The following is a 12382-nucleotide window of genomic DNA, read 5'->3' as shown; positions in this document are numbered from 1 at the left end:
GCAGTTATTATTATCCTCATTTTACAGATGAGGAAACTGAAACATCAAAAAGTTAAGTAACTGTCCTGGTTGGAACATCTTTTCTGCCCTTTTACCTTTTCGGATCGCCTTTTAGAGCTGGTCATTGCAGCAGCATCCGCCCTGCACGGTAGCAGCTTGACTGTGTTACCCTAACAGTTCCCCATCTCTTGGCTTTGCCCTGTGGCTTCTCTGCACTATTCTGTGGGACACCCGTGGGACCCCATTCTGCCCACCTGGCTCCTGCACAGATCTCAGAGTGCAAGGACAGTCTCTGGAGGGTCATTGACTCATTCCTCGGAGGTCCCCAGAGGGATTAAGCCTCTGTGGCCCACAGCAATCGTTAACTCAGTACCGTGACTAGCTTTTCTTCCTTCCCCAGTTTACTCATTCTAGGCCCCCAGTCCCCAGGAATTCTTTTCCAAAATGAATTATCTGTATATAAATGTACGTCTCAGGTTCTGCTTTTTGGAGCAACCTAAGCTAAGACATTGCTCAAAGTCACACAGCAGTTAAGCTGTGAAACCCAGGTAGGAAAATATTCACTCTGTGTAAAATAATTATAAGCAACTAGAACCAGGATATAGATACATAAATCTTTTTAAAGGGTCATTTGTTCACGGAAGAGGACTGTCACACAAAATCAGATAGGTTTAGGAATGGAATAACTACGCCAAATGTAAATGGACTTCTTTGATTTTTTTCCCTCTTGCTTATCTGTATTGTCTAACTTTCCTAAAGTGACAGCTGTTTCTTGTGTCATGGGTGGACAGCAGGGTGGCAAACTGATCTATGCCAGTTTATTCACACAGAACCCTCAGGTTCTTTTAGCAGATAGCGGTAGCCATGGACATACTTGAAGTGGACGTGGGTTAACCAGTCTCTGCAACCTCACTATCATTTTATCACAGAAGCAAGTCTCAGACCAAAATGTGCCACACATGCAGACTTATTAAATAAGCATTCATTAGCAGGCAAACATAAGACAGTCCAGGCAGCCTGCTCTGGAAGCTGATCAAGTCCTAGCTCTCTGCCCATCTGAGTACCGCAACTGCTCCCCGAATGGAAAGTTCACTGGAAGAAGGCAGAAGAACATTCTAGAGCAGTGGGTCTCAAACTTGAGCAGGCATCAGAATCTCCTGGAGGGCTTGTTAAGGCACGGATTGCTGGACCCTGATCCCAGAGCTCCTGACTCAGGGGGCACTACGCTTTGAGGTGTGGTTTTGTTATTCTCTCTGATAACTGGCACCAGGCAACCAGCCATTCCCTCAATGGCTGGGGCACAGGACCATTTAGGGGGTTAGTCTATGGTCTAGAACACCAGCCCCTGGGGCGTAGACTACAAGATGCTCTAGATTCTTTTACCTGAAAGGCCTAAGGGTGGAGAATATCTCTGAAAGGTTTTAGAGGATACCACTAATGTCATCAATGAAAAGCCATTTCTCATCCTCATTATGCGAATTAGCAAAGCCTGATGCATTCCTTAAGGTCCAGAAAACTGAAGTTCACAGAGATAGTTGTGTGTGTTCACATAGATAGTGTGGCCTCACTGATATAATGCTAGCTGACTATCCCTGTAGTGTGAATGCCGGGAGAGGGCGCCTAGGGTCTAATATAAATTAGCGCAAATGCCTAATGACACGCGCCTAAACAGAACGTTTTAGAGTAAATTACAGACATCGTTAATGGGAAGGAAAGTTCATTAACAAATCGATGGGCATTTGTTTGGTCCCACAGACTGAGCCTGAAATCATAGAGGAAACCAACATTGACAGAGTGAATGAGCCCCGGGGCTACGCCCGGTCGAGGCAGGTGAAAGGCCACTCGGAGACCTCCACGCTGAGCTCGCAGCCCTCCATCGACGAGGTCCGGCAACAGATGCACATGCTACTGGAGGAGGCCTTCAGCCTGGCGTCCGCAGGACACGCAGGCCAGAGCCGGCACCCAGAGGCCTATGGCTCCGCCCAGCACCTGCCCTACTCCGAGGTGGTGACCAGTGCTCCTGGGACCATGACGCGGCCCAGGGCTGGGGTGCAGTGGGTGCCGACCTACCGCCCAGAAATGTACCAGTACAGTCTGCCCCGGCCGGTAAGTCAGACATCCCTCTGCGTGCCTACCCTCATCAGGTCAGCCCCGGCCAGGATGTTCCGACAGGGGTTTCAGAGCGGGGACTTTCCTGATGAGCCACCTTGGGATTTGGAAACGAACTTTGCTGGGCTTTCACACGTCCTCCACCCAGGATCCAAGCCTAAGCCTTTTAGTCCTGTGGACACAGACACACAGGAAGCCCTTATGTCCGACCGTAATATGTTTTAGAATGACTTCCCTTTTTTATCCCTCCTGTGAAGGGCTGACCTCACTCTTCATGCACTGGTTGTTTTCGACAACCCCACGTTTAAAGGCCCTGGTTTAAATGTCAGAACGTGTTGCAGAGCCCCATGTTAGGGGGCCGTGTAGCCTGGTGGCTCCCGGCAGAGGCTCTGGAGGCAGGTACCATGACTTTGAATCCCAGCTGACTTTGTAACTTGGGGACTTAAATTTTCTACAGGTAAAGTAAACAGGTAAGAAAAATAACTGATATCCTAGGGTGGTTGTAAACATTAACCAAGTTGATATACATGAGGTACTAGAAAAATACCAGGCACCCAGTAAATGTCATAGAAGTTTCAGCCATGATTATCTCATTAAGTGGTAACTGTACTTCAGTATCTGAGAAAGCATCCAATGACTAAAAGCTTCCATGATTTAAACAACGATTTTAATTAGTTTGCATATAATTAGTTCATCGCCATAGCATCTACAGATATCTTTTTAAAAAGACAGACGTAGTTTTATAAGCCACAGACCATAGTAGGCAATGCTTTGTATATGTATAGATTCCACCCTTGTAATACTTCATGCCCTATCCCCAAGGGTTACTCATTAATAGAGCTTTATAAATTGTCGTTGTGATATGTAATTACCCAGTAAAAGCTAACATTTATAGAGTGCTTCACTGTTACTAGGTACTGATCTAAGTGTCATGTGTATGTTAACTCATTTATTTAGTCCTTACTACAAGCCTCTGAGACAAGTACTAGTTTACTAGTTTTATCCCTATTTTACAGATGAGGAAACTGAGGTTACACAGCTTGTTCAAGTCACACAGCCAGAAAGGGGCAGAGCCAGGACCCAAAGCCAGGCCATCTGGTGACAGAGCGCATGTTCTCAACCTGCCTTGTGCTGTTACATTGTCTCTCCATCGTATTCTTTCATTTTCAGTAGACTATTCCGATACCTATGGGCTTGTGGAGCCTTTTGATAACTCCAACCACCCCCCCCCAAAGCACACACTACAGTGGCACTTAATAAACTGCTGTTATGCTATGTAACTACCTAATCTACACACTATTGTGAATTTCCTTATTCTTTGCTCCAGATTCCTCCTGACCAGGTCCCTGAGATGTCTCCCCTTCACACTTCTCCTAATCCCCTCAGTCTCTCTTTCTGTCGGTGCCCTCTCTTTGAATGTCAGTCTCTGGCCCAGCCTTTCTCTGTTGATAAAACTCTGTCAGGAGAGACCAAAGTTTATTTCAAACTGAGCCTTTGGGGCAGGGACACTTGTGCTTGAGTGCTGTCATCGTCACTGCAAGGGTTTGTCCTTAAGTCGGCAGGTGCAGAATTTCTATTTTGTCTGTTCACTCCAGGGTGATCAGATCATGCTGAATAAACTCACAAAAACTACTTTATTATTAAGAATATTAACTTACAAACCTGCAGTGAGATGCTGCATGATCAGGTGGGCCAGAATACTTGTTTCCTGGTCTTTCCTGTTAATGGTCTTTCGTTCAGTAAAAGCCAATTCAGGGGAAGTACGACATTATCAGAAGGAGAACTGGTTGGTATTGGAGTCATCTTCCTCAGTCTGTAATATACAAACCCAGAGAGCATAGTCAATAAAGGAAATAGAGTGAATGTGGGACATCTTTTTTTGCATCCCATTTTCTGAGATATGGGTAGAATAAAATGCAAAATTCTTAATATAATGTTTAAGTTAAAATAGAAGACTTTGGGGCAATGCCCAGATCTCAGCAATAGGAGTTGGCCTCTGCCATCACGGAACTTTTCTGAATCTGTTCAAGAAGCACTGCCTTCCAGAAGAGTGTCAGCAACTCGGGGGCCACCACTGGCCATGCTCCCATCAGATGAGATTCCAAATATCCTTTTCTTCAGAAAGAGTTAGAAAAATGCTCACTGAGCCTGGCAAATCTGTTACTTTAAAATACTTTCCCATGACAGTCGTATTATAGTTTCCACAATTACAGTTTTCTTAACTAATTGCCCATTAAATTGGTACTCTTCTTTATGGGGAAAGAAGGGATTTTCTCACTGAGATTTAGAAAACACTCTAATCTTACCACATTTATATCTACCTCTTAAAGTGGCTGTCCCCTGGGGAGAGTTACCTGTATCCACGCTATACTGGTCCACACTGACTTCAGTGTCATTGGCTCATTCTTCCTGATTCCAGACATTAACCATGTCCCCGAATTTTCCCTCAGCCCAGAGTGGAACGGCACTCGCCAGCTGAATGACCTTAGCCAGCGATCGTAACTCTGTCTCGGATCCCTCAGCCATAGAATGGTGGCGAGAAGAGGGCTGCAGTGAGGAAGGGATGATAATTCGTGTGAAATGCTCAGCACGGTCCTGGCATTTAGTAAGCACCTAACGCGTGTTAGCGGATATTAATCAGAGTGCTTCATATGGCGCCTAGCACATCAAATTACTGGATAAATGGTAGTCATTGTCATAAAAATATTCTCTTCTTTTCCCTGGGTTCCACTCGTTATCTCCCTTTCTCTGACAGTTCTGAGAGTACATCTTCTTTTCCTTCTACTCTGTTACATTCTTTTAAGAGCATGCTCTGTGCTCAGGGAAGCTTCACTTCTGCTTAAAGATGATTCTCAAGAATGACTGGGCCCCTCTAGCTGGAGGCCAGATTCTGGGAATCTGTGAAGAGATCTGGGTTTCAGAGAGAAAAGCTGAAATAACGGGGTTGAGTCTTCCAATGACAGGCAAGAAGATGCCACAACCCACATCCATATGCCTCCATTTAACAAAACCATCTAAAAATGTCATTGTGGGAATATGAAAACTTGGATGGTTCTGTTTGTTATAATTCAGGGTTGGCAGTTGTGCCAGGAAGGGCAGAAACATTAGCATCGTATACTTAAAAAAATGAAGCCACCAAAAAATGGAAATGGACTGAGAAATGACACAGCAGAGAGATGGGCCGTCAAACTGAACAACATCAAAGGCAGTTCTTTCGTTATTAAGGTTTCCTTTTGCCAACAAAAAATGAGGTCCTTATTTTAATGAAAAGAGAAGTGGCTAACAATACACAGTAGCAGTGATGATTCTTAACCCAAGTTCTTGCCAAGCCCTCTGTGCTATGATAATGTGGAAATCAATGGACAGGGTGGCAATTTAGAATGATAACTGCGATTACTTTCCAGCTTCCAAAAAGGAAGCGCTCTGAGCTCTGCTGTAGGATAGTGGGAAGCCGGTGGTTCTAAATGCACTCGGCCAGGCTGATGGCATGTACATCGTGGAGAAGGTTACTGCTGGCAGCTGGGGATTTCTGCACTGCAGTTCAGGAGACCCTTGACCATATTCTACCCCTTGAATCTGGGAGGAAACTGGACTTGACACCGTAATGAGTCTGTGCCAAGGGGAATGAAAACATCCTACAACCTTCCTGTTGGTGTCGGGATTCCGAGAAAGGGTTCGGGGTGAAAGCATCTTCCCCACTAGAGACCTTACAGATGCAACTAATAGTAATAATAATAGCAAAATACCAGCTGCCCTCTCTTGCGCTCCCGCCGTATACAGGACATTAAGCTAAGTGCTGCTGTCTCTTCTGATCTGACACCCACCCTATGAAGTCAACATTACTATCCCCGTGTACTCCATGGGAAACTGAGGCCTGGAGAAGAGAAGAACCTTGCCCAAGCTGACACAGCTCTAAAGGGCAGAACGGGGTTAGAACTCAGGGCTCTCTAACTTCAGCCCATGCTCTTTCCACCCTCTGGCCAGGTGAGCCAGAGGATGTCCTGGTCTCTGATGAGAACTCAAATCTCCTAAACTTCAGAGTGTGATCTTATAAGGAAGCTTATCCAGTTTGATGGGATTTTGTCCATTCCTATCATTGCCCCTTGTAGGAGAGACATCTCCATTAGGATGGAATTGAGAATAATATTACAGCCCGTTTTCCTCCTCTCCCCTCAAAAACAAAGCAAAACAAAACCGAAAATCCCCTTCTGAAACCTTCATTAATGATGAGATATGCAGGCATATTAGGCAGGAGTTTGCATCCACCCCAACACTTGGCTTCAAGAAACGTTGCATTTCTTATGTTTCTCCAAATCAAATTTGAATCTGTTCTGAGCTCCCATCTGGCCAAGTTTGGTGGGGCGGGAAAGGAAGGGGGGAGGGGGAATGGGAATTCAATGTCAGTTATGCACAGAAGTCATTGGCAGTTTGCTGAAGGTGGAACAGCGGGAGAGGGTCTACCCCAAGCAGTGTTGATGGGTGCTTAAGGATGGAGGAAACCCACCAAACCGAGAAGGTATCTGGAGACTGCAAAATGAGGCAGGTAGCTCCATTTAATCAATGGATCAGTGTGTTATAGGGTAACTTACATGCGGGGTAGGATGGAGCAGATGGCGATCCAGAAGCATTCACAGGCTGCGTTCCACACCACAGAGGGGCTACTGGGACAATTTTATAGTTAACCTGGGGTATGGGGGTATGTGCTTGGAGACAGGGAGTGCATTCCTACATCAAGACTTATGGTGGGTAATTAGTCTTGTGGGTGCGGGGACTACATCATGAAGGTCTTTATCATTGTTTGGAGAGTAACAGAGCATAGAGGCCACCTGGACCTAATGGTCATTAAATAATATCTATTAACTACAAAGCCCTTGACGGCAGAGAAGTGATTTACCACACAGTACAGTCTTGGGTAGGGTCAGTGGAAGGACAGGAGGAACTGAACGGGTCCAAGATGGCATCATTTATGCTAGCAGCCAGACAATGGAGCGTTGCCCAGCTCCCAGGAGTCCACGAAGGTGGGTCGCTCTGTATTACCTGGGACAGCCTGGGCTGGGGCTGTTTGCCTTTGGACTGCCCCAAGGAAGCCCCCCTTGAAAACCAACAGAGTACCCAGCGTCTGCTTAATCGTTCGAGTGAGTAAAAACCAGTTTGTACAGGAAGGCTGTGTGGAAAGGGAGAGAGAGAGGGAGGAGAGGAGTATGTATCTTAGCTCACAAACTCAGGTGTGCAAGACACGTAAGTTTATTTTCCTGTAATCTTCCAGCGCCAAAAGTTCAGTCTCAGTTCAGGGTTTCCGTCCCCACCTCTGATTAAAGCTTAGTGTGTTGAGGGGGCGGGGGAGGGGGAGCTAAATGGTGCAAAGCCTGGTCAGAGTGGGGAGGAGGCTTCAGGACTTGGTTCCAGTTTGCTCTCATCTAACTACTCATCTGGCTGACGTCCCAGAGAGCTGCTTGTTTCCATCTAGTCTGCAGGTGTTAGTCCGGGTAGAGCACAGCTGTGTCCTGGTCCTCCTGCTTAAAGCTCTCTCCAGATCCCTCCTTCCCCTCCTCCCATGCTTGAGCCTTCTCTCTCCCTCTCTCTCTGCCTCTCCCCTCTCCCCCTCTCTGTCTCTCTCTTTCACGTGCACGGGCGCGCGCGCGCGCACACACACACCCTTGCCCCTCTCCCCTCTCTAGCATCTTCCTTATATTTATTCTCTCCTCACCTCCCCACCCCCCTGTGCTCCCAGGTTGAGGCGCTTCTCCAGACCCATCAGCATCTAAGCTCTCCTCTTCTTCCTAACCTAAGGGTGTTTAGAGGGCAGAGTGGTCTAAAAGTACCTCACTTCTTCCAAATCGCTTGTGTTGGCATCAGCCTTCAGCCTTCAGCGCTCTAAGGGCTTAGGTTTTTGATATTCAAAATCCTAAATGCTTGCAATTCAGTAGCTTGGACTTTTGAAATGCCAGTAAGAGTTGGCTCTTGGGCCATCTTTAGTGGGGGTGGCCTTCCTTCCCTGGGGCAGGAAGGTGCGATGCCCTCACTGCTTGGGGCAGGGGAAGGGCCCTGGATTCAAGGAACCGTGGTGGCAAAGTCTTGGTTACTACAATTACTATATCAAAATATTATCTTGTCTCAAAAGGAAGAGAATATCATTTATTGAGTACCCACTATGTGCCAAATGTCATATTAACATATGAAATGGGTCTTCTAAACAGCCTTTGAAATGGGGGTGTGATTCTGTTACTTTCATCCTCTAAGGAGAAAACAGACAGAGAAGGTAAGTTACTTGAGGTCAAGCAGCTGGTAAAGATCAAGCCAGGATTCAACTCCAGTTTTTTGTTTGTTTGTTTTTATTTATTTTTTAATTGGAGTATAGTTGTTTTACAATGTTGTGTTAGTTTCTGCTGTACAACAAAGTGAATCAGATCCAGTTTTGTCTGACTCCAAACCCCTGCCCTCTGCATCACGCCACCCTTAGCTCAGAATTGCGAGATAGCGCCCTTAACTGGCTATGTGATTTTGAACGAGTCAGTTCACCTCTCTGGGCTTGCATATCTCCCTGTGTTAAGGTAAGAGGTGTGGTCTCCTGCTCTTTCCAACTTGAACCTTCTATGATTCCCAGGGCCTGGAAGCCTCAGTGTTGCTCCAGCAGTAACTCCTGGTGAACTGACAGATCAAGATAAGCACTGGGTTTGCACCGTGGGGTCAGTCTTCCATTACAGTGCCCTCTGTTTTCAACTAAATAAGAACTGTCCGCTGGAAGATTCTACTTTGTGCACCAGGATGTAAAGTTATTTGTAGCTGCATGCAGACTTAGACACTTGTTGTGCCCGGAGCAGTACTCGCAGGGTCAGCACGGTGCGGTGGAAGGGGCACCTTGCAGTGGAACCCAGCATTGTCAGCAGGCCTGGAAAGATTGGCACGTTCGCTCTGACCTGAGGCTGACTTGCTGTCACAGGACAAGGGCCTCCAATGAGGGTGGGGGGCTTTGGCCTGTTGTTCCTCGTGCTCCCACCAGTGCAGAGCCTGAGACCCCTGACCTGTACCTCCAGCTGCAGCCTGCCCCTTTGACTTGTCACCCCTCTAGTGCTACCCCTTGAGGTTGATCTTCACCAGCTTCCCCCTCTGGATGGTTGCACATGCGCAAGGAGGGTCCAGCACACAGTGGGTCTCACCCGGGCTCATTCTCCACTGGGTTTGCCAAAAAGAATGGCCCTGACCCACCCCCTCGCCCCCTGCCCAGGGGCATCAGGACTGGAGCTTTGAGCAAACTGTGGTCACCTTCCCTTCTACTTTTACAACCAAACCTCTGAGCCCAAAGAGTGGCTTATTCTTGTCACATCCGGGCTCCTTCCACCTCAGAGACCTGAGAGCTATTTATAAAGACTGCCTGCAGTTCTGAGTGTGTGATCTCCTTTCTAGCCAGAGGCCAGGGATCCCAAAAGATGGTGTCCTTGGGTGCCAGACTGGGCCCCTCACGGCCACTGTCACAGAACTGGAAACTTGGAACTAGGTAACAGTTTTGAGCAATAGCTTCTAGTGGGATCCTAGTCACAAAGCAGCCCGCAGGGAGCCGGGTTCCAAACACATGGAAAGGGGAGCCAGAATGCGAATCAGGAGGACTTAGAACTATGGGGAAACCGCACAGCGGGAGGTAGGAAGACACTCCTGGGGGGATTTTCCTCAGCCATTAGCACAGGGCACAGGTAGCCTTTCTGCTTTTTATGTGGTCTCTGTGGCTACAGGGAGCCCCGAGGATACAGACCAAAGGAGACCTTGATCTCCTGTGTAGTCTTGCTTTGTACCTGGAAAAATCATCCAAAGAAGGAAACTCCCTTGGTACTTTTTGTCAAAAGTTCAGAACTTTTCATCGATTCCTTGGTGAACTGTTACAAGACAGACATAAAATGCATTTTCTTGGCTGGAAAACTGTGTTGACTACAGAATAAGCCTTCCAAGAACCAGGGATAAAAATAAGTTGTCTGTCTCCTCTACTGATATCATGAGAGGCCAGAAGAGAGAAGAGGGGCTATACACCCCTTTCTCTATTTTGGGAAAGACATATCCTTACTTGTTAGTTTGTTGATAATAATGGAATGCAAAGCTGGAAGGACCTCCGGGACAATGATTTTCAAACTCTGTGAAACCGTAGGGTTCAGGGAGGTCCCCAGGGTGTCATCATGCAGGTAAGCAAAGGGCCAAAGTCACCTAGGCATCCCTACCCCCAACTTCAACCAGAGCAGTTCTGCTTTAATCTGGTGATGTATTCGGGTCATGTCAGAATGGTTTCATGGCTAAAGAAATGTTTGTTTGGAAGCTCATGAACTACTCCAATGCCATATTTCACAAGGAAAACCAAAAACAGAAAAATGAGATGCAGAGAGACTGAATGACATGTCCACAGAATGTGAATGGCTGAATCAAGATGAGAGCCTGGGTCTCCTGACTCCTGGTTCACTCAACATTCATTCAACAAATAGTTATATAGCACTACTAGGTGCAAAGCACTTTGCTTGGTGAGGCGGGAGAGCCAGGATGAGAAAGATGCTCTTGCTGAACCGCAAGGAGGATCCAGTGGAGCTTAAGATTTTGGTTCCCTGAATACTACCTTAGCATACATACTGGGTTGGCCAAAAAACATCTTATGGAACATCTTACGGAAAAACCCAAACGAACTTTTTGGCCGACCCAATAGCTTACTGATGCTAAAAAGGAAAATGCAGCATGGTGATGTCGCTTTCCATATTGATTCAGCCAGTACCTCTAGATTTGGGCAAATGTTTTTTCATTCTTGTTCTGGAAAATTACTGTTGCTGATACATTTCTAGGTTGACAGTTATTTTCTTTGAGCACTTTGCATACCATGGACTTCTGGGTGCTGTTGAAAAGTCATCTGTCAGTCTAAGTATCATCCCTTTACAGGTGATATGCCTTTTTTTTCCTCTGGCTGCTTTTAAGACCTTCTCTTTGTCTTTGGTATTCTACCATTTCACTACAGTGTATGTAGGTGTGTATTTTGTTTTATTTATCCTTCTTGTTATATATTGTACTTCCTAAAATGATTATTTATTTCTTCAGTTCTGGAAAATTCTTAGTCATTGCTTCTTCAAATATTGTTTCTTCTTTCTCCAACTTTTCTCCTTTGGGACTTTGATTAACTGCATGTTAGACCTTCTTATTCCATCCTCTATATCTTTTACTTCTCTTTTATATTTTCTATCTTTTTTTATCCATTTAATGAGTTTCTTTTAATTTTTTTTGAATTTTAGTTTATTTTTTTATACAACAGGTTCTTATTAGTCATCGTGGTACATATATACAGTGGAATATTACTCAGCCATAAAAAGGAGCGAAACTGGGTCATTTGTTGAGACGTATATTTTCTATCTTCTTGTCTCTTTGTGTTTCATCCTTAGTAATCACAATTCCATTTTCTAGTTTATATTTCTTTCCATCTGTGATAAATCTATTACTTAATTCGCCTATATTGAGTGTTTTATTTCAGTAATGTTTTCACTTCTAAAAGTTCTGTTTGTTCTTCTTCAAATCTGCTGGATCATTTCTGATAATGTTTCTGTCTGGTCAGTTATTTTCTTAAAACATTTCTTACCTTGTTACTTTCTATTTTGTATCTGGAAATTTCAAACTCTAAAGTCCTTTAAGGTCTAAATTTGTTGTTTTTTCTAACTTTCACTTATGTTTTCTGGTGTGTTTTCTGATATTTGATTATGAGCTCCTTTTTGCTTCATCTCAATCTGTGCCAATCCCGAGAGCCTAGGTTAGGAATATCTCTTCCAAAGAGGACTTACAATTGCTTCTGCCTGAGCCTGGGAGCATTACCAACCTTCCTCCCTGGGAGGAGCCGATGTTAGCCCCTTCCAGGTTGGCTGTAAGGGTCTCAGTTTCACCTGCCTCACCTTGCCCTATCCCAGGCTTGATCTCTTAATTGATTACCAGTATGGCATTTGTTTTCCAGGCAATCCCACCTTTCATATTTGTTTGCTACTCATTGTTTCTACCTCTGATTTCAGCTCACAGTTTTTATTTTAGTTTGCTGAGATGTGAGAGGGATGGGGTGGGTAGTGGGTGGAGTCCTTAAGATTTTCCTTATATCCTGCAATTCCTACATGCATTAAAAGCCAGGTTTTATCCAGAATCTACTTGTTATTTACTGGGGAGGCCCTTATGAGTAGGTAGCCTGCCATGATGCTGAAGGGAGAAGCCCTCATTCGGTTTAAAGAATCCTGTGTATGGATTCTCTCTGCTGCTACTTTCTGTCTGGATGCCTTTA

General features: G+C 45.5%; 1 protein-coding gene across 1 annotated transcript in view; it reads left to right on the top strand.

Annotated features, from left to right (window-relative positions):
• The window catches only part of KIAA1549L (KIAA1549 like), a 132482-nt gene that overhangs the window by 102613 nt on the left and 17487 nt on the right, over positions 1–12382 (top strand). Inside the window, exon 16 of the mRNA XM_060160828.1 lies at positions 1756–2106. Within this exon, the coding sequence (XP_060016811.1) occupies positions 1756–2106 (351 nt within the window). The remainder of the gene's footprint in view (positions 1–1755; positions 2107–12382) is intronic.

Source organism: Lagenorhynchus albirostris, chromosome 9, assembly GCF_949774975.1.
Source record: "Lagenorhynchus albirostris chromosome 9, mLagAlb1.1, whole genome shotgun sequence".
Lineage (NCBI taxonomy): Eukaryota > Metazoa > Chordata > Mammalia > Artiodactyla > Delphinidae > Lagenorhynchus > Lagenorhynchus albirostris.
Note: the sequence above shows the minus strand (reverse complement) of the source record. Positions and strands in the feature narration are given on the sequence as shown.